This window comes from Nipponia nippon, unplaced genomic scaffold (assembly GCF_047370975.1).
Source record: "Nipponia nippon isolate SJK-2023a ecotype South Korea unplaced genomic scaffold, ASM4737097v1 scaffold_13, whole genome shotgun sequence".
In the NCBI taxonomy this organism is placed as follows: Eukaryota; Metazoa; Chordata; class Aves; order Pelecaniformes; family Threskiornithidae; genus Nipponia; species Nipponia nippon.
Genome location: NW_028262324.1, coordinates 10,135,332 through 10,156,499, shown reverse-complemented (window position 1 = coordinate 10,156,499; position 21,168 = coordinate 10,135,332). Strand labels below are relative to the sequence as shown.

The following is a 21,168-nucleotide window of genomic DNA, read 5'->3' as shown; positions in this document are numbered from 1 at the left end:
CTGTGCAGCCCTTGTGACACCTTGTGCTTTATCTTGCTCTGCCATGTTTTTAACATCAAAGCTGCTTTTTCCAAAAAATCCCTTCATCTTTTATCCCACAAAAAGTCCTTTCATTTTACATTGCTTCATGCTGTGGATGCCACCTTGGTGCAGGTTTTTCTAGGGGAGGTGCCCCAAGGCACCTGCTAAGGTGCTGACCGGTTGAGATGTGCTAATGTAATGTTAGCAGAAGTGGTTCTATCCCTGCTTACTCGGCAGCCATGACTTTTTCCTAGCAGCATGTTTGCAATTTTTCATTTCTTCCTCTTTTATTTATTTTTGTTTAATGGCATGGTTGTGCTTGTCACACAGAGTACTTCGTACGTTCCAGCTACGGATTTACACAATAAGCTTAATCTTTCCTCTGCAGCATCAATACCAATCAGTCAACCGGCACAGTTGTACCAAACAACCGTGTGATCCTCTTCCTAACGACAGATCTGGTTCGCACTGTTCTGTGGTGTTTATACTTCAAACTGTAAATACTTTCTCTTTCTGGGTCCTTTTTCTGAGTTGCTTTGTCACCTATTCCTGATCTTGTAACGTGGTTTAGAAAAAAGTCATCTGAGCAGCTGGAGAATACAAGCAGCTCCCTGTTTACTGTTTGTCTGCAGTGCCACGCTGACAGCTGAAGTAAAGGAACAGATTTTTTTCACTGAAAGGATGGGGTTTTTGGCCAGAAGCTCTAGCGTGAAGTACATGTGGAGGCAATAGCTTGCATCTCTCCTTCAAAGCTGTCCCTTTGGCCCTCTGGAAGTGTTTAAACTGGTGTTTTGTCAACAGAAATGCTTACTTCAGTCATGGGAATATGACACGCACAAAGCTTATGGCTGATTGACAGAATTTTGAAGGAGTACAAGTGGGTGAGGGCTTTCAAGAAGGGAGGCTAGGCCAGTGGAAGGTTAGGCACGCAGATAGCCACGGAGCTTATATATTAATGAAATTATTGCTGTAATTCACAAAAGTTGGTTCCAAGCAACTGTTGCTGCTTTCCCTTTTTTGCCTCTGCCCTCTCATGCAACGTGACTTCTCATCCCTTAATCTTTCCCTATAAGAAGAGGGGGGGAGTGTATGTTGGTTCTTCAGCGAGCTGTAAATGCTGTGGAAAGTGGTTTTAACTGTAATTCTCCATGGCTTTGTGTGTGCTGTAAGCAGCGGTGGGAGAGGAAAAAAAGGAAGGCGAGCAAGTGGCTGTGAAGGCGGGAAGCTCTGACCGGAGAGCAAGGAAAGCTGTAACGGGCGGGGTGCCTTCGGGCTGGGCTCGTTTCTTCCCCTCGGAGCAGGGCATGGAAGTTGGAATAAAGCGTCCTTGTGGCTCTCGCTGTCCGTGAGCGCTCGCCGTGCTGGAGTCCTCCAGCTGGGGCGTCAAACTGAGGGCGGGGGGTGGCCCGGCGGCCCGCGGGGTGGCTCGGGAGGCCTCTCCCGGGGCGCCGCGTTCTTCCCCGCCGCCCCTGGCCAGCGGCGCGGTGCCGCCCTGCCGCTGCCCCTTCCCCTGCCCGGGCCGGGCCGGTCCCGCCGCGCTCAGGCTGTCTTTCTCCCAGCGTGCCAGAAGAGGGATCCCCAGCCCCGGCGGCGCCTCCCGCCCGCGCTCCCCGTGGGCAGCGGCGGGCCCCAGCAGCCCGGGCAGCGCCGCCGCCATGGCCCGGCGGCGGGGACCGGGGCCGCGCTCCCGCGTCCCTCCATCACCGAGACCTCCCCGGGCCCCTCTGCCAGGTAACGGGGGCGGGCGGGCGGAGCGGACCCGGGCCGCGGGGCCGGCGGCTGCCGCGGGGCCCGGCCATCTTGTCGCGGCGTCTCGCCCCTCCTCAGCCGGCCGCGGCGGAAGGCGGGTGGAGGCGGCCGCGGACGGGCCCCCTCCCCCGGGCCGCGGAGCTCCGTGGCGGCCCCGCACCGGCCGCGGGGCTCCCGTCGCGGGCGGGGAAGCGCTGGAGGTGGCTGCTCTCGGTGGGGCTTTACCGGCAGCCGGGCCTCAGTCCGCGGGCCCCGGCCGGCCCTGCGCCCGTGCAGGCCTGGGGGACAGCCGGGGCTTGCCAGGCAGAGAGCATCGGAGACCACGCACGGACTGAAATTTATAACTTTATTGCGTTAATACAAAAGACAGCGATGGGGGAGGAGGGGGAGCCGGTAGGGCTGCTGCTTCTTAGCTGGTGCGAGCTTTCGGGGGTTACCGTCGGCAGCCTCAGCTTCCTCACCCAGCAGCTTGCCCGTGCAGGCACCCCGGGCTGGAAGATTTAACCCTTCACCGCGCGGCGCCATCAGCAAGCAAGCCCCCGGCTCAGGGCAGGGCAGGGGGGCTTCGTCTGCTGCGCTGCGGGCGACAGCTCCGTGCACCCAGCTGCTCTGCAGCGCAGGAGGTCCCCGGGCAGGCACCCCGCAGCCCAGCGCGCTCCGGCGCGGAGCCCGGGCAGCGGCATCACGGAGCCTGATGCAGAAACACAGGGACGGGCTCAAGATCGCTCGGCTGGGTCTCAGGGGTGGCAGGCCTGTAGATCAGCGTAGGGTGCCTCTTGAAGGCACCAGGCCAAGCCAGAGGAATTACTACAGAGGTCTCCAGGGATGGTGTGTCCGCCTTGGAGCATCCCAGTAACTTTAACTCCTCAGTGCTCGCATCAAGGGACAGGCTGGTATCCAGGGGGGATTTTATTGCCGAGATCTCCCATTTGGGTACTGGCATCTTCCCAAGGGTTGAGAGGTCACCGATGAGCTCAATGCTCTTGGAGAGCAGGCTCTCCAGCGGTTTGGGGTGCTTTTCTGTCTTGCATGGCGTTGAGGTGTTCTGCGATGCCACGTCCATCAGGCAGCTGGCTCTGCTGGGGTGCTCACAAGGCAGACTGGAGAGGTCAAAAGCAGCCTGACTATGGTGGGTCTTGCAGAAGCAGGCAAGACTGAGGTCAGAGACACCCAGGGTCAGGCTGTGCAGGTCACTCTTCACACAGCTGCTCAGAGACTCCGACTGCTTGATGGCACACAGGGACCTGCCTTTTGTTGCGTTGTCCAAGTCCATGAGAAACTCCCAGGTGTCTGGTTTGGAGGCACTGCTGTTGTCCATGTAATAACTGCAGACAGGAGAAGAATGGGTATGGCTGGAGGCCTCAGCCACGAACCCATTTTCCAGGATTTCCTTTATGGTCAGGATGCTGGTACCATGCCTCTTGGTGGACAGCATGGTGCAGAATCCCACCACTGTGAGGCTTATGGAGACCGGGATGTCCCTGTTAGAATAAACACGTTATTGTTCATTACTGTTCACTAATGAGTTGCACACTTATGGCAGCTCAACTGATCTGCTGCAAAATCCTGTCTCAGTCTGGCTTAGGAGAGCGAGGAGCTGGGTGGGATCCAGGACAGGTAGGTGGGCATCCAGCCTGTCCCTGTCTTCTAGAGCAGCACAATTGCACCAAGGCCTGTTCACTGCTCAGAGGTCATCATGGAGCCTCCCTAGAGTAGTACTTGTTCAGCCTCAGCCTGTATACCACTGCTCTTAGCTTTGTACCCCTGGGTGTGAAGAGTCTCAGTAAACCTCTCCATCTGCTCTCGGTCTAAGATGGAGCTAGTTTTCCCCAGAGATACAAGACACTTTATCCTTGTTCTTTGAGTCAGGGGACCATTAACTCCAGTTAGAGTTGAGTCCCTTTGAGATGGAGGCACTAAAACTGGGCTCTGGTTAGGATGGCAGAGGTTGAGGAGCAAATCTCATCTTACCTGAAGATGAGAGCCCCACACATGGTATCCCCCACCTGCAGACCTGTGGGGTCCCACAGCCCACACAGGGCACCGAGGGAGGACCTTGGGAACAGGCCCTCCTGGCCGCTCTCATGCGGTACACCCCTGCCTTCTGCTCCATGGGCAGGAGCTTCCTTCATGCCACCTAGGAGGGGGATCCTCACCACCCTCTCAGTCAGCAGCTGCCCTCCGGCCCCCCCCAGAGGGAATGGGGCAGCTCAGGGAAGGCAGCTACTGTGTCCTGAAACCATTTCTTACACTAAATGCATTAAAAGCAGAGGTAAAAAGCTCCTGTATTTACGGGGGGGGGGGGGGGGGGGGGGAAACTGTATGGTCAGTCTAGAAAGAAAGCTTTCTTTAAAAGATTAAAATACTTTTTCCTTAAAGATAATTTAAATAAATTAATATGTGAGAAATAAAGAATACATGCTAAGAGGATAGACTAAAAAGCACTACCTACCTTCAGCTTCTATAGAAACCCCTTTCAAGATCTTGATCCTTTTTCTGCGAGTGTTGCTTATAGCAGTTTTATAGTTCTGGTCATTAACTAACAGGCTAATTTCCAATTAAGCTAGTTTGGGAGAGGGAGGGGTTTTTGCTTGCTGCTTTTGAAGCACAGGGGCGGTGATTGTGGGCTGTGGCTAACTGCTGTAGGTAAACTGAGTCCTGCAAGGGCTCGGCTGTGCTTGTAGCCTGTCGGCGGGCGGCCCTGGAGAGCAGAGGGGTGTTCGCAGGAGCCGTGGTCCTCCGCTGTGAGAGGAGGAAGAGGAGGGACACACGGAGCCTTCCTGCCCGGAGACAACACCCAGAGAGGGTCCCCAACAAGGTGACATCTCTCTTCAGTTTTGCGTTGTTCGCTCTGAAACGCTGGCCCGGAGCATCCACGTGCAGAGGCTGAACACGGACGTTATAGATGACGTATGGGCGCTAGCAGATGCACGGGCACTAGCAGGTGCGCGCGCGGCGTGAAAGGAGCAGGAATCCCAGATGCAGGTGTGCGAAGCGGCGGCAAGTTCAGGGCCAGCTGTCGCCGGGGTCGCTGCCCCTGCGGCTTTTGCTCTCCCGCTCTCCGTGCGCGGTGTGGCAGTGCCGCTGCCCGGCCGCGGCCCGCCGGGATCCACGCTCGCCGCCTCTTGTCGCTTCTGGGAAGCGCCAGGCCTGTGCTCTGCTCTGGGGAGCCCATAGCGCACCCCTGGAGCGAGAGGCGCTGCGAAAGCAACGTGGGGAAGGTGCTTGATTTTAATGGGCTTTTTTTATGTTTTGATGGGAGGCGGCCGGCGGGGTTCCCGTGTCCCACGGCCGGCTGTGGCGTGAGGGAGGTGACCACAGCGTGGTGGCAGAAGCAAACCCCTTCCCAGAGCCAAGCAGAGCCGTGTCCGGGGGGATCGCGGTCCGAACGTTCCCGGGGGGCTGCCGGCGGGGTTTGCAGGGGCAGAGGTGACCCGGGGCGGGGGGGATCCGGCCGCCGTTGCTTTGGGGGGCTCGGGGCGGGGGGGGGTGCGGGCTCGGTGCCGCCCCTCAGGGACGGGGCGGGCGGGCACCCTCCCGCGCGCGCCTCTTTGTGCGGGCGGGAGGCAGCAGCGCGCATGCGCGGCCCGGCCCCGCGCGGGCGGGGGGGCGCCGTTGGCGCGAGATAGGAAAGTGCTGCCGCCGCCGTCGCCGTCCGGCCCCGCCATGGCGCGCCGCAGCCGCGGGTGAGTGCGGGCCCCGCCGCCGGCGGCACTTCGTGTGCCGGCCCCGCGTCTTCTCGCCGGGGCGGGCCGGCCCTGGGGACCCCACGGAGGCTCCTCTCCGCCGTGCGGCCCTGCCGGACGGCCCGTTCCCGCTCTCCGGCGGGGCGGCGGGCTGCAGGCGGCGGGCAGGGCCGCGGCCCCGTACCCTCGGGCTCCGCGGGCCCCGCTCTAACGGCTCCGCTTGGCTCCAGCCGGGAGCTGGGTGCGGGCCTGGCTTTGCCTGCTCGGGAGCAGGGGGGTGACAGGGCAGGCCGGGGGGGTCCGGGCCGGTGATGTGCAGAGCCCTCCGGGGCTGCCCGCCCGGCGGTAGCTGGCTGGCGCCTGGCTGCTTCTCGCATCCCTTTGCTTCAGCAATCGGGAAGACTGGTGAGCTGTAAGGAGGGGAAATGGTGCCAGTCCCTAGATGCAAAGTCCTCCCAGAGGGAGAGAAGGGAGCAGAAATCAAGAGAAATGCTCCTTCCCCTGCTCTCGGCAGCATAAAAACTGCTAGCGTGCACCGGGAGTCCAAAGCCGAGGGACTCCTGTAAACCTGGGGTGTCTGAGTGAATGTCTGTGAGGTACTGGGGCTCAGTGCTGGAGGAGAGTAGATCTGGAGCTCTGTTCTGTGCAGTGCAGGTTGCGCTCTGGAGCTCTGCTCTGCATGGTGGAGGTTGCTCCCTCTGCTGTGTTTTTATCAGAGGTAGAAATTATAATCTTCATTTATTCATCTCTAGTGAGGACCAGGATGAGCTGCATTACCAGGATACCGACTCGGATGTGCCGGAGCAGCGGGATGGCAGGTGCAAAGTCAAGTGGACACAAGAAGAGGTGAGTGAGAGCCCAGCACTTGCTGAGAGCAGGTGCTTTGGGGTAGGCCTCTGGCATTGCACCCGGGGCTTGGGTGCCTCCCCCAGTCCTCACCTGCTGGCCATGACACCACCTCCTGCTGTCTTAATAAGGCTGGGAGGTTCAGGGCAGTTTGAAGTGTTGCCTGGAGAGCAAGAGCTCCAGCCACTTTAGCTTGAGCGTATGAGCTGTGACCGAGGCATCTGCTGCCTGCAGCGCTCCTGTGAGTAAAGAGGGGTTCCAGAGGCTGGCTGAGGCCTCCAGTAAGCTGAATCGTGCAGTGGAAATGTCCTCCTTTTCCTCTAGCAACAGCAGGGAGCGTTGAGACTGTTGGGATCATGACTTAGTCATCCTGGCTGACAGCCTGAAATTAGTTGGGATATTTTCTTCCCTCCTCCCAGTTCCTCCATCTTTGTTCTGTTTGAAAGCTACAAGATGTCCTGTCTCCCCTGGGGTCTGAACACCAAGTAAGGTGGTCTTTGTGCAGGGATCAAAGCCTCGGGCTCATGTTGGGCAGGGAATTATTCCATGCCTCCGTTTGCCCAGCCGGAGCACACAGGCAGGGACATCGGCAGCAGGCTATGTGTGATCTGTAAGGTTAGGCATACCTGGGCTATAGCAGGGTTCGTGAAAGAAATGCTGTAGAGCCCAGTAGCACTGAAAGACGGTAAATCACCGGGCTAGTGGTGATACACTTAAACCAGTCAGCTTTCTTGGCCAGGCAAAAGCAGTGGCTGAGCTGGGAGATGGACTGTCTGGTCAGGGGTGTGCTGGGGCTGGAAAAGCAGGTAGCCTTGGCCACAGGGTTTGAACCAGACTGTACTGGAACAGAGATGAGTTCTTGTTTTGTGCTCACTGTATGAGCTCGCCCTAGTACAGAGCCCAGAACCAAACAGTCTGTTCCAGTTGGGCTCCATGTACTGGAGAGCTGCTAAGGGACGGTGTGAGCTACCTTCCTCCCCTGAATGCAGAATGCCAAAAAAATCTTCTTGACAGTTCAAAATATCTAGTTTGTTCCCTTGGTGCCGTCAGCCAAGGGGTGCCTGTGGTGTGTGTGTTGCCTCAGTGTATATGAAAGTGGACGTCTTTGTTCTTTGCAGGATGAGCAGCTGAAGATGTTAGTAAGGCATTACGGGCAGAACGACTGGAAGTTCCTGGCCAGTCACTTTCCTGTAAGTGACACCTTGCATCGCTGGGAATTGTAGTGTTTGCATGTTGCTTCTTGTGCTCGTCGTGCTGGTTCTTTGTCTCTGTGCCGCACCTTGCACAGTGGGACTTGGTTCTGTGACTGCAGCTCCAGGCTGTGAAATGGTGCTCCTTCAGGGCAGGGAGTCATCCTTCTTGCATAGAAGACTTTCAAGGCAGAGTCTGTTGGAGCTGGGGTGAGAAACTGAGGTTCCTGTCTCTGTGCGCTAGTCATTGTCTGTATTGTCCATGTGCTTCTGCAGGTTTTCTGTGGGACAACCTGTGTGCGTGGGGACTGCTGTTGCTACAGGGGCTTTCGAAGCCTCTGGTCTAATGCATGGCTCCTCTCATTCCTTTTCCCAGAACCGCAGCGATCAGCAGTGTCAGTACCGGTGGCTGAGAGTGTTGAATCCAGACTTGGTTAAGGGCCCTTGGACCAAAGAGGAGGACCAAAAGGTAAGTCAGGGCCGAGGGGATCTGAGTGTTGGACTGTGACTGTCTGCAGAGAGGGTGGAGGCGTCAGACCTTCGGATCTTTTTGTAAACTGTGGGTAATTCTTTCCAATGGTGGATATCCGCAAGAGCAGCACTCTGACCTATTCTGAGCAGACTAATGCAGCTGTGGTCGTGATGAGCAGAAGCAGGTCTAGGCCTCTTTAGCGAAACACCTTCTCCCTTTCACGCAGTACTGCTGCAGTAGGGTGCCAAGAGAAAGAGCAGAAAAGGGAATTAATTCATTCGCCTGCTGGCAGATCTCCACCTGACCATGTTGGACCCAGGAGAAAATAAAAAGTGGCATTTCCTGTGCCACAGTAGACAGCCTAAAGTGGATGTCTGAGGTCAGCTTGGTGAATCATGACTTCTGCAAATCTGTTTCTCTGCTGATTTCAGAGTGAGCTGAGAGGGGCCAGCTCAGATAAACTCATCATCTGGATGTACTTAAGAAAAGTTGGAATGATTTCCAACTTTTACCAAGGTTTTCTGCTGCAAAATTTCCTAGTTTGTCAGATTCTCTGTAACACTTCTGCTCCCATTTTTCCCTTGTGGTCCCATTACAGGCTGTTACGGTCCCTTTTGCCTCCCATCTGTGTGTTACATCAAGCATGTCCTAAGGAAGCTTCCACCTTCCTACAGCAGAGCAATAGCTGCCTGCTTTCCCCTTCCCTTGGCACGTCCTGACTCTGCCAGCCTACCCAGTCATGATGCCCACTGCCATCCTGGCCAGGCTGGGCTCCAGCTTTCTCCTCCTGACAATGCACATTGCTCTGCTCTGCAAGCACTCCGGCTTCTTGGCCTGTGCCTCAGTTTGGTGTCTTTGGTCCATTTGTCTGCACTTAATAGTCAAGAGTCTGCAGTTAGGAACATTTGTTATGGGTCAAGAGCACTGTGAGCATCACATGTCTACCTGCACCTTTCAGCTGAACGCTGGCCAGGGTAGAAATGCTCTTTGAGAACCCTTCAACCTCCTCTCTAAGATTTTGGTGGGCTGAACATTGCAGGCAGTAGATTGTTTTGTCCTGACTGTGCCATGGACATATCACAGGGGCTCAGAATAGATTCCGTGCCCAGAGGCATTTGCATTGAGCCTCAGGCAGAAGTGACAAAGCTCTGGGTGAAGGGGAAGTGGCAAAGTGGATCACTCTTAAGTGAATATTGTTTGGTTTTGCTTTGGAGCTCTTGCTGCGCATCCTGGTACTAGCGGGGCATGGAGTTGCAGGCCCTGGCATGTCCTTGGTGCAGTAGCCTCTGTTAAAGGGAGGCTGCGCCTCTGTCCCAGCGAGCAGACCAGTGCAGAGCTTATGGGGACTGTTGTCGTGTGGCCAGGTCCTTGGTAGGAGGGAGGGCAGAGGAGCATTGGAGCACGTGGGACTTGGCCCTGGCTCAGAAATTGGGCACGTGTTTCTAAATCTGAGCCCCTCTGCCCTTGGTGTTCCTGCCAGTCTCCACCCCATCTTCTGTGAGCGGTCGTCTGCGTTCACAGGTGCCATGTGGCAAAAAGGCTGCATAGAAACAGCCTCTTTCAGAAATTTGGCTGGATCATTGCTCTCACAAGTGTTGGTACGCCTGATTGTCAGGGCTGGATCCCTCCAGCTTTTTCTCCTAGGGGGTCTTTCTCTGTCTGCCCTTACCTGGTCTCAAGAGAGGTGAAGAGCAAAGCCTGAAGATGACTGTATTGACCTTCCTCTCCTTTATTCCATTTCCTTATTTCCCTCCTGCTCTCTTCAAAGGTAATTGAACTGGTTAAAAAATACGGCACCAAACAATGGACCCTGATAGCCAAGCACCTGAAAGGGCGGTTAGGGAAGCAGTGCCGGGAACGCTGGCATAATCACCTGAACCCTGAGGTGAAGAAGTCCTCATGGACGGAGGAGGAGGATCGCATCATTTTTGAGGCTCACAAGGTCCTGGGGAATCGTTGGGCGGAGATTGCCAAGCTACTGCCTGGGAGGTAGGACCTCTTTGCTCACTGTTGCCTTCACAGCTGGGTGGCCAGTGGAGATCCGTGTGTTGGGCTCACAGGATGGGGCTGGAGAGCATGTAGGAGCTGTGCTTTAAAGCTGCTGTAAATGATGATTCCTGTTTCCTTCTGCTTTCTCTGCAGGACAGACAATGCTGTGAAGAATCACTGGAACTCCACCATCAAGCGGAAGGTGGACACAGGAGGCTTCCTCAATGAAACTAAGGGGTCCAAGTCACTGTACTTGCTCGTGGAGGTGGATGACAAGGAGAGGCAAAGTCGAACGAGAGCTGGGAGCCAGGTACTGCGCCAGCACATTTGCAGCAGGCAGCTGGGTCAGTCCCCTGCTCTGCTAACGCATATCAGAGCTGTTCATCCACCCTTCTGCTGCCTCTCACACTGCCTTTGCTACAGCCTGGTGTCTGCACAGACAGTGCGTGCCTTCCCCCAGCCTCCTCCAAGAGACTGACTCTTGGGAGATCTCTCCCTCCAGGAGCTAGAGGTGTAATGTGAGCCTGAGTGTGTTATCCAGGCGAAGGACAGCAGTCTGCTAGTGCTGTTATCTTGCCAATCCCAGCATCAGGTCTGTCTTGGAGACTGAAGATTTTTTTTTTTTTGCCTCTGTTGTGCTGTTGCTGGTGGGAGGAGACTGTTCCAGACAGAGGGGGGGACATGGTGAAGAGGTATTGTGTTGCTTTCCTCTAAAAAGGGAAGCAGGGGAAGTACACCCAATTATTTTTTTCATGAAGAAAGCATGTAGTTTTCAAAGGTAGGCTCTTGGGAAGTAGGAAATGCAGAATTAGTGCTACCTGCTCAGCTTTTGTTCAACTTTCTCCTGGGATACAGTTAAGTGAAATCTTCAATTAAACAGTCCTGTGCTTGTTATGTTACATGGGCTGCTGCTCAGGGGGCTATGGGGCAGAGCAGTGAGGGAGAACGGGGATGTGAAACAAACCGAATGGCAGGTCGGAGAGCAGGCAGAGCTGAATGTGTCCAGGGACCCTTGCTTTTTGTCCCCAGGACTTGACATTGTTCCTACTAAGGGCTGGACTTTCTTTGTTGTTTGTGCAAAGACGGTCCTGCCGAACTGCCCAGTTGATGTCTCTGAAATAAAGGAAGAGGATGTCAGTGACGAGGAAGTGACGGGTGTGCAGGAGTTACCCTCAGAGCTGCCGGCTGCCGAACTGGCAGAGCACAACACCGAGGGAACCCCAGATGATGCGGTGCCTGAGGATGCCTCTTCATTTGTCACGTCACCGTACAAATGGGTCGTTGAAGCTGCCAACTATTTGTACCCAACATCTGTGCCAGCCTTTAATGAAGCTCTGGACATGATTGAATCCGTAAGTAACAGACCCTCGTTCCTCCAGCTAATGTAGGGAGATTGATCCCAGCCCTTTTCCCTTGAGTGAACTTACTGGGTCCCCTTGCTCATCACCATGGGCATCCCCCTGAGGGCTGGGCCTGTCACTGGCCTGCAGCTCCTCCCCGCCCCCCCCCCCCCCCCCCGCCTTTTCCAGGGCTGGATTAGGCCTTTCCAGCTCTGCCAGTATTGCTTGGGGCTTGCAAATTCCCCTAGGTGGGTGTCCTTGTGCATGGGCTCTGCTGGTGTGGGAGGCTGTAGATGCTGGCAAACCTGATCTCAAGCCCTCTTTTATCAGCCAGTGTCCCCAGCTCTCCCTTTTATAAAAGGTCAGGCCCATGTTTATGGGCTTTCCTTTCCCTCCTGTTATGGGATGGGATAGGACAGGACAGACTGGGAATAGGCCCAAGGACCAGGCCCACTTGTAGTGTGCAGGACAGACCCCTTCACACTGGGATGATGCCACCATTCGCTTTCAGTGGAGGTAGCTTCACTGAAACTAGTAACTTTGGGCCAGTCAGGCAGTGCTGAGGTCCCCAGGGTGATCGAGGCGTGCCAGGGAGGGAGGCTGGCTAGAATCACTTTGCTACCATCAGAGGGAAATGTCTCTGCAGCCCCCAGCCTGCCTGAGGAGCTTATGAGCTGATTATCCGTGAAGGATCCACTTTGCATGTGTATAGGAGGACATAGAGTCTGTACCCAAGGCTTAACGGCCCATCTGTGCGTCCTTAAGGGCCTGCTTGTGTGGTACTTTGGGTATTTGTGGGGTTGAGCTGTGAAGCAGCTGATCTCTGAACCGGTCTGGTTATTTTTAATCTGCTTCCAGCAGTGCGTGTTACAGCAGAGTCCTGTGTCCCGCTGTATTGGTGTGCCCAAGACGGTGGTTTGCTGTTGGGTGACAGTCGCTTCATTCAGCCCCTGTCCCCAGCTGCTTTTTTCGTCTGCTCTGTGTGGGGGTGCAGCTGTTTGTGCAGCTGTGCTGTGAACTGAACTGGGAAACCAGCCTGGCGTAAACAGAAAAATCTGCCCCATGCACAAACAGCAGCTTTCAGCTGGGTCAGTTCCCTGGTCTGGTTCTCAGCTGTGCTGGCAGCAGAGGGGAGGAGGGCTTGAGCTCTGGTGTAGCCAGAGCTCCTTGCAAAAGCTGGTGCAATCTCACACACCTGCTTATTTCACCTCCCAGTTCATCTTTGCATCCGCACCAGTTAGCTGCTCAGCTTTCCTTCCTGGGCTGCTTCTGATGGTTTCCCTTGTGCGCAGGACCCAGACGGGTGGTGTGATCTGACCCAGTTTGACCTGCCTGAGGAACCCTCTGCCGGCAGCAGCAGCAGCAGCAACAGCCCGGTGAGGCAAACCCCCAGCAAGCCAACGCCATCCCTGCCCAATATGACTGAGTACCGCCTGGATGGCCACACCATCTCTGACCTCAGCAAGAGCAGCAAGGGGGAGCTCATCCCCATCTCTCCGCATGCAGAGGTGAGCTTTGGCACACCGCCCTCTGTGCTGAAGAGGCAGAAGAAGAGGAAGATCTCCCTCTCCCCCGTCACAGAGAATGCCACCAGCACTAGCCTTTCCTTCCTTGACTCCTGCAACAGCATGACGCCCAAGAGCACCCCTGTCAAGACACTGCCCTTCTCTCCATCTCAGGTGAGGTGGGAATAGAGCTTTGGTGGGCTGGCGTTATCCATCCTTCACCATTTTGCTTGGCCTTATCTAGACCAGTGTAAGGAGAGACTTCTCTCTCATCCCATAGCTGCTCGTAGGCATATCAACTCCATCTCAGGTACAGAGCAATGGCAGAGCCCGGTCTGTGCTCCTCTGCTCGGGCTTGGTTGTGAGCTAATAAGCATGTTAGTGCTCTGTCTGCTTGCCTTAATGCCATGTATTCCCATCAGCTCTGCCAGCTTTGTGTTTCTCCTTCCTTGAATGAGGCAGTGCCAGTGCACAAGGTGTGTCTCTTTGCTAAAGCAAGGCGCAGAGCTGGGTTCTCACCCTGCTTGTCTCTAGTGCTGCCCTTCCTGTGGGAGCAGCAGCCTGTGTCTGCCTCTGGGAGCGCTTGCAGCGTTGGCGAAGCCCAGCTGCCCTGTGTGATGGGCCGGGCGTGTGCCTGCTGTGAGGAAGGAGCACCACTGTGCAGATGTACATGCCTGCCCGCTCCAGGATTGCTGGAGAGCACGGTGCTTCTGTCCCCACGGCATTGCTGCCCCAGCTGTGGGTAGCAGCGTGGCAACAGTGAAAAGTGGCTTTCCCTGTTTGTTTCCAGTTGAGTCACACAGGCAGGCTCGGCAGCACACACCTTGTGCGGATCTCTGAGTTGCTGTGATTAAGAAAATGCTCCTGGGCTTGTCGTCTTTGCAAAAGGGACTCGTGTGCTTTCAGCCTTTGTCACGACTCCTACAGTGTCCACACATGTGTGCACACATGGTTTCCATCATCTTGGAGCACTGTGGTGTTCAAACCCACTGGAGTCTTGTATATTGATCTGGTGGAGTTCTGTCTATAGAACAGAATAAAGGCTGCTGTGTTGCTGTGTTCTCCAGCACAGTTCCCACAGCTGCTCTGTTGTTCAGACCCTGTCTACCCGTGCCTTCCAGGCCTTTATTTCTGCTGTTTCTGCAGCCCAGCCCTGGGCGGCACGTGGGAGAGCACCACAGGACAGTCTGACCCCCAGGTTCAGGTGGACCTCGAATGCAAGGCCAGCAAGAACTGGGGAGTCAGAGTGAGACCTGAAATGTGCAGCTCTGCAGAGTGTGACAGGCTGGAAGGCCTGGAGTGAATCTGAGAAGGCAAACGGCATGTCCTGCCTCTTGGGCTGAGCTTTAACCGTCAGTTAATGTAACACACACAGCTCTTCTCTCCCAATAGATTCTTGGGTACAAACCCCGTTCCTTACGGGAGTAAAGTTGTCACTTATTAGCTGTCGTGAAGTAAAATCCTAGCAGAGGTGAGATGGTTTGTGGTTTTCTCACAGTTTAGGCTGAAGACAGCTCAATGCAAAATCTGCTAACTTGTACACTGTTGTGTTACATGGACTTCCCTCATGTTTGCCAACCTGAGGTGGGAATAGAGCTTTGGTGGGCTGGCGTTATCCCTCCTTCACCATTTTGCTTGGCCTTATCTAGACCAGTGTAAGGAGAGACTTCTCTCTCATCCCATAGCTGCTCGTAGGCATATCAACTCATCCCTTATGGGAAGTGAATAATCTTTATGGGTGTGAGGCACCTTCTGGCAACTTTCATCAGTGTGTCCATCTACAGGACTGTAAGAGTCATCCTGGTTTATACTGGGACGGATCCCTCTTGTGCCATTCACCATGGGGGTTGTCCCTACTTCAGGTTTTCCCCCATATTTAGGAAAAAGTAATGACTTGTGATACTGAGATGCTTGAGACTGAGTGTCTTCTCTCTCTTTCTTTTCTGTGCTGTGTAGTTCTTAAACTTTTGGACCAAACAGGATACACTGGAACTGGAGAACCCGTCTCTGACCTCCACGCCTGTGTGCAGTCAGAAGGTGATCGTCACCACTCCTCTGCACAGGGACAAGACCCCTCTGCTCCAGAAGAACTCAGCGTAAGTCTTTTCCTCCTCCTCCTCCTCCCCCATCCCCACCTGAGCAGCATCCTTTTCCACACAGGAGTCTGGTCCAATTCAAACGTACCTCCCCCAGTACTTGTACTGGCACTACTGAGAGAGAGGCAGGGCAGGCTGGGGATTTCCTTAAATGGGTGTTTTCCCCCAAATACAGCTCCTCTCTGAGCTGCAGGGAACAAGTGTCCAGGCTGACTGGGGCCGCAGCCAAGTGACCACCATTGTGCTCAGCTGCTGGGTGGGCTGTTGCCTTCTGCGCACATCTTTTGTCTGGGAAGCGTTGCTCTGCTGTGAGCCCTGTGCCAGCAGGGAAGGGATTTGATTTTCGTGGCAAGAGCTGTTCAGATCCATCCCTTCAGCTCTGTACCCTCTGCTTTGCCTGTCCTGAGGGGCAGTCCAGGGCAATGATTGCCCAAGGCACTGTACCAGGCAGGTGAGAAGGGGTGTTTTGCTGGCGGACCTGTTGCTGTACTGAAGCAGCACAGTGTTTAGGGGCGCTGGCTGTGCTGGCAAAACTGCTTTGTTGTTGGCATGGTCCAGAGCAGCTCCCCCATCCAGGCAGTGTGAGCTGGCTTGGCTGCTCTAAGTGCATTTGCACCCAGGACTTGTGCTGGTCCGGCTGTGACTGTCACAAAGCGCAGGCTGCGCCTGAGCAGATCTGCCAGCAGGGTAGGGCTGGCCTGCAGAGCTGCGTGTTGCCTGGCAGAGGTGCTGTACCGCTTTCTGACAAGGGTGCTTGGCAGCTGGCAGGGTGGAGCAGCATAGCTGGCATGTCTGAAAGATGGTTTCCCTGCTAAAGGCTCCTCTGTGCTTGTTTGCCCTGCTCACACCCCAGGAGCAGTCCAGCCAGGCAAGTAGCTTCTGCTGCTGCCATATGAGACTCTGCAGGTGGCTCATGTAATGAGAGGGCTCAGAAGGAGGGGGGTTACTTTGTGTGGGTTACAGCATGTCTGATCCTTCATCTTTCCCACTCTGCTGCCAGGTTTGTCACACCGGATCAGAAGTATGTGGTGGACAACACTCCTCACACCCCCACACCTTTCAAAAACGCCCTGGAGAAATATGGACCAATCAGGCCTCTGGTAAGTATTGGGCAGGTCTGCCGCTTGCCGATGGCAGAAATGTAATGAATACAAAGGGGATGTGGGGTAGGTTCCAGTGGAGCTGTGAGTGAGCTGTTACCTGTGCCATAACAAGGTACAGTTTGGTAGTGCCAGGCTGAGATGGGAGGGATGAAGGGGACCTTGTCATGGTGAACATGTCATGGTAAGTAGCCACAGGACTCTTAGCTCCTTTGTAAACCAGCTAAAAATGTCAAAAACTGCCCTTGAATCAGGCTGCAGTGCTTCGCTAGCGATGACCCTGAGGAAAAGCAAGGGAATGATCTACCTAGGCATCTTTAGAGATGATCTTTAGGAACTTAGTCTCTGAATGCAGCTGTTGTGGGGATGGCAGTTTCCAGTATCCCAGGCCTTCTGTGCATACTGGTCTCTTGAGAACACATTTGGGGTTCAGCTGATAAGAGTCTCTCATTCCTGGAGATCCTGTAAATCTCTTGGGCTAGAAGAAATCTTGTCGTGTCTTTTCTAGCTGGGAAGTAAATAAGTCGTCTTTACGTTTGTCCTCCCACAGTGGGCTCCCCGGCCCCATTATCCCTTGAGGGAAATAATATTGAGTCTGCCCAGCCTACAGATTTTGACTGTCTTGTGCTCTCTCTCTGCATTTCACACCAGCCCCAGACTCCTCACCTGGAAGAAGACTTGAAAGAGGTGCTCCGAAGTGAAGCCGGCATCGAACTTATCATAGAGGATGATGTGAAGCCTGAGAAACAGAAGAGGAAACAAGGGGTGAGCTGATTCTGCATCCAGTACCTGCTGCTGAGCTGCCCTGTGCTGTTGAGGGGTGTTTTGGCTGGTTTTGTTCATCCTGCTGTTGATGCCAAGAAGTTTTTGGCCCATGGCTGCTGTCTTTTAATCAGCAAGACGTGCCTGAGGTTAAGGCCTACTTAAAACATGGCCAGCTGTGTCCTGGTTTATGCTGAACTGAGGGCATGCTAGGAGATGCCATGTCCCTAACCTACAGGAGAGATCTGTGGCACACTTGGAGCATCTGTGGCCAGTTGGGCTCCCAGAAGGCTGTGGGCTGGTATGCAAAGTCTGTTGGCTCAGTTCCCTGGTGGCCTTCCTTTCCTACTGAAAGGGGCTTCCTCTTCTAAACCGGTGGCTGTTGGTGCCGGGAGGAGAGCACTGGAGGCTGCTGTGCCCTGTGGTGGGGAAGGCTGCTGCATGCCTTCTTCCTGAGGCGCTGGTGCAATGCAGACCTGGGGTGACGTGGGCTTGCTGTGCACCCTGGGCCCTTGGGATGGGAGTTCACCAGGCTGATTCATGCCGACGCTTCTTTTTCTATGTCCCCCAGTTGCGCAGGAGTCCCATCAAGAAGGTCCGGAAGTCTCTGGCCCTGGATATTGTGGATGAAGATATGACGCAAAACATGCCTGCCCTCCCCAAGACTGTCTGTTTCAAAAGAGCCCAGGTGAGGGGTACTGTGCTGGGAGCAGGGGCAGAGCTGGCTTCTGCTCCACAGAAACCCTGTGCAAAGCAGCGATGGGAGCTTTGCCACCTGCAGCTGCCTCTGAACAGCACATGTGAACGTGGATGAAGGGCTGGATTTGTTAGCCGGCCTTTTGGCCAGGCCAAGTATCAGCACTGTTAGGGCAAATTAACTTGTTTCTTTATACCTTTTTTTTTTTCCCCCTTTGCAGCCTATGAATTTCATGTCAAGGTCCCTGAACCCTTCCTCCTCAAGCAGGAAGAACGACAGCGGTTTGCTCAACAGAGCCTTCATGCAAGAGCAGCCAGAGAAAATGTCCTACAGGAAAACGCCAAGCCATTTCAGACCACTGGCACCGGTAAGCCCTGCAGCCACTGCCCTCCCAGTCAGGAGGTTAGCTGGTAGTGCAGCCCTTGTCCCTCCTCGGGAGGAGGAGTGAGGGGATGAAGCTCTGCACACTCCTGCATAGGCACCCATATGCTGTCAGGGCTGTCTTTGCACCCAGGTTTGGAGATGCTGAGCCAGCAGTGTCATGCTGCAGCTCCCTCCTGTCTCTTTGCAAACCTGGCCTTCTGCTGGGGCTCAAAGCCCCGTCCGTGGCTGATCAGAGCTGTGGCCTGCTTGTTTGGCCCCAGATTTCCTCATGGGAATCCATGTCCTGTCCCAATCCATCAGGGAATTCAGAGGATTGACCCAGCAGTGAAGTAAACTTGCCCTTTTCCCGTGAGCACCCCTTGAGTGGGCAACGGTAGGCTCATCCTTTGCTTCTCTGCGTATAGCAAGCCTGTGAAGTGCTGTATAAATGCCAAACAAAAAGGTATTTCCCATCTCTCTGATTTTTAGGGTGTTTCTAGGTTGTGATGAAGGCTGTGTGCCATAGGCAGCGTAGGCTGGCTTTATTCTGCTGTTCCCCTGAACCTGTGGCAGTACAGAGCTCCAGCTGACAGCATGCCACCTTTGTAGCTCACGCTGAGGCTGCTGGTGTTACAGCTGCCCTTGTTCTTCGGCTCAGCACTGGAGCACGTCTGGGCTGTGCTGAAGTCCGTGGCGTACAAATACACTTTCTTGTGCTCTCCTTAAAACCTTCACCATTTGGTAGGTTTGCAGGCAGAGTGCACTAGGAGAGGGGCACCCCTGCTTTGTTAGGCAGTGTGGCTTAGAGAAGGGGATTTGGACCATGATTTTGCAGATATTTGCTTGGGCCAAGTCATGGGAGCTCTCTGGTAGCTTGAATAAGGATGAAAATACGTGCTCTCCTTGGTGGGGGGGTGAAACTGCAACTGGGGGGTAGTGTGGGGGTGTTTTCAGATCCCAGGAAGAGCCCGGGTACAGGGTTGTCTTCACTGAGCGGCCTTGGCTCAGTCTTCACGAAACACTGTGGCAAGGAGGGTTGCATCTGTCCCTGGATTAGAGCTGTCTCTTGTGAAAGCTCTTTCTTCTGACAAATAAGTACTCCTCAGCTGGAGTAATTCCTTCCCCTTCTCAAAATAGACCCTACTTAAACACTTCCATTTCTCCTCCTGTCCTCGGCAGGGTTGTGTTGCTCTGAGAACCAAGAGATCCATATAAATAAAGCTTTGGGAGTGACTTGAAGGTGACAGTAAGGCAGCTTGTATGGTGTCGGAGTACAGGTGTGCAGTGAAGTCCTGTTGCCCAAGGACAGCAGAGCTGTCTGTGGTGTTGCTGGGCTCTCGGGATTTATTGTGGTGGACTGGTGTTGCTGGCAGTGGCAGTTACTTAGTAAGGAAGCTCACTTAGCTGTGAGCTGAACCTAAATCAGCCCCAAAGCCATGCTGCGGCTGCACGGGGCCTTGTTACTGTAAGCAAGCACTGGAGCTCGAGCTCTGGTTCTTTGCAGTGCATGTAAATGGGTATTTCCAGTTCAGGGCATTGTGTATCGCTTGGCTGCATTTATCGGAGGATTCGCAGGGGTTTTCCTGGAGTGGAAGAACACCTCACGGGTGCCCTTTCTGCACACAGTGGCTGAAGCACACCTCATTTTCAGCTCTTGCTGTGTGCTGCAGGGCACTGCTGAAACTACAGACACCAAATTGCTGTTAAGGATGGTCTTTGACCAGCCTAAACCTGCGGCTGTGCAGCTCATGCAGGAATCGAACTGGTTGGGAGTAAACCCCAAAGCTGTTCTTGAATTCCCTCCATCCCTCTGGAATCTCTTTAGCACAAGGAGCCTTAGTGGGTTGGTGCTTTGGGGTTTTTGTCTCGAGCCAAGTAAGGGAAAGCCCTGAAAGGGCACATGGGTTGTCTTGAAACGGAGCACTCACCTGGGAAACTGCTGAGTGTAACCCCCTTTGCTAGGAACGCCCATCTCGGCTGTGATGAGTAACTGGTGGTGTGCAAGTTCCTCCTGGTTGCAAGATGGGTGCTCCTAAGGTTGAAGCTTTATTTCCCTTGGGTAGCAGATAGTTGTTAGTTTTATGTATTTTTGTAGTCTTTTAAAACAGGATGTCGACATTGTGTTTGTCCTCTCCCTTAACTGTGGCGTACACATGCTTGCTTTTATCTCCGTAGATGACCAGGGCTTGGAAAGCGGTGGCCTGTGGTGGAACCCGAGACCAACTCTTCATGCAGGAGAGAGCTCGACAGTTTTTGGGCATGTTGAAACAGAGTCACACATCAAGGACCTTAATCTTATCATGAAGGATTGTTCTGCCTTTTTTTATTTTATTTTTTAAATTTTTTTTATAAGTGGAGGGGAGGGGGAACCACAGGAAAAAATATCCTCTGCCAGACCTTAGTGTTTGTGTGGGGATTTTTTTCCTTCTGTTCCCAGGTAGATCTATATTGTGATAAATTGGGCTAACTGCTGGCTAATGTGTGGAATGCAAGTTTTGGGATCATTACGGAAAGGCAAACGAGGGAGGGCTGGAGAGCTAACAGCAAGACCTCTCTCTGCAAGACCTGGGTCCTGCGAAAGTAGAAGCACGCAGCCGTGTTCCACCGTGGAGCAGCACGTGCAGCGGGTGGTGGAGACCGGCCTCACAGCCTGCCTGGATTTCGCGCTGGTTGCTCTGGTACCTCGGGAATGGCTTTTGCGAAGGTTCCTGCATGTCTTGTGTCTCCCCTTCTGGCTTTCCGCGGGGGATGGAGTGGTTCCCCTTCGCTCTAGGAGGAGGGAGGGTGTTGTGCACTTGTGGGAGATGTGCTTTGGGCCGACCCGTGTTGGGAGCCGGCCCCTTGCTCCCTGTGGGGCTCTTTTGTACTGCCAGGCCGCAGAAGGGGAGCGGTGGGCGCCTCTCCCCAGAGCTGTGCTCCCTCTTCAAATAAACGATGGTGCTAACATCACCCTGTCACTCAGACTCTGACTCTGCCTGGGGTCTCACAACGCTGCTCGGAGGGCGGCAGCACTGTGCTGGGGGTGGCGAGCTGCAGCAAAGCGCTGGTTTTCATGTGGGAGCTTTTCTTTCCTGGCAAGTTGCTGAATTCCTGTTAGCCTCTCAGCATGGGGCAGAAGGGACGCTTCCCCCCCACCCTTGGTAGTTTCATCAGCTGTTTAGAAATTATTTGTCTACTTTATGGGAAGGTGCCACAGTGTGTTTGAGCTTAGCGTGGCTGGGATCTCTGCAAAGCTGGAGGAGTGGATGGAGATTGCAGAGAACGGTGGGCTGGAGAAGAGCATCAGGAGTGTGCGAGGTAGCGGAGCCTCTTCTGTCCTCCTTACTTCGGAGGTCAAAGATGCATCCATGCC

General features: G+C 54.5%; 2 protein-coding genes across 3 annotated transcripts; one reads left to right on the top strand and one right to left on the bottom strand.

Annotated features, from left to right (window-relative positions):
• Window positions 1-1,714: 1,714 nt before the first annotated feature.
• MYBL2 (MYB proto-oncogene like 2) lies at window positions 1,715-20,765 on the top strand. Of its 2 annotated transcripts, none has more exons than XM_087749806.1 (14): window positions 1,715-1,752; window positions 6,209-6,302; window positions 7,421-7,492; window positions 7,869-7,961; window positions 9,733-9,953; window positions 10,107-10,263; window positions 11,036-11,305; window positions 12,586-12,972; window positions 14,755-14,894; window positions 15,895-15,994; window positions 16,646-16,759; window positions 17,328-17,444; window positions 17,674-17,820; window positions 19,992-20,765. In XM_087749806.1, the coding sequence occupies exons 3-14, from the start codon at window positions 7,436-7,438 to the stop codon at window positions 20,118-20,120; spliced, it is 1,932 nt and encodes a 643-aa protein (XP_087605932.1). In that variant the 5' UTR covers window positions 1,715-1,752; window positions 6,209-6,302; window positions 7,421-7,435; the 3' UTR covers window positions 20,121-20,765. The 2 variants fall into 2 exon arrangements, with proteins under 2 accessions (XP_087605932.1, XP_087605931.1); XM_087749805.1 differs by lacking the exon at window positions 1,715-1,752 and adding an exon at window positions 5,403-5,456.
• On the bottom strand, window positions 2,103-5,071 carry LOC148056538 (uncharacterized). Its single transcript, XM_087750212.1, has 2 exons — window positions 4,223-5,071; window positions 2,103-3,251 (listed from the first exon to the last, which is right to left on the bottom strand). Exon 2 carries the CDS (start codon window positions 3,203-3,205, stop codon window positions 2,453-2,455), a length of 753 nt encoding a protein of 250 aa, XP_087606338.1. The 5' UTR covers window positions 3,206-3,251; window positions 4,223-5,071; the 3' UTR covers window positions 2,103-2,452.
• Window positions 20,766-21,168: the final 403 nt, after the last annotated feature.

What these genes read in the sequence shown, in the direction of transcription:
- MYBL2 (XM_087749805.1), top strand. Translation starts at nt 5,437, where the DNA reads ATGGCGCGCCGCAGCCGCGG. An exon ending in TCCTGGCCAGTCACTTTCCT is followed by an intron (nt 7,493 to 7,868) that starts GTAAGTGACACC and finishes TCCTTTTCCCAG; the next exon opens with AACCGCAGCGATCAGCAGTG. An exon ending in GCCAAGCTACTGCCTGGGAG is followed by an intron (nt 9,954 to 10,106) that starts GTAGGACCTCTT and finishes CTTTCTCTGCAG; the next exon opens with GACAGACAATGCTGTGAAGA.
- LOC148056538 (XM_087750212.1), bottom strand. Translation starts at nt 3,205, where the DNA reads ATGCTGTCCACCAAGAGGCATGGTACCAGCATCCTGACCATAAAGGAA.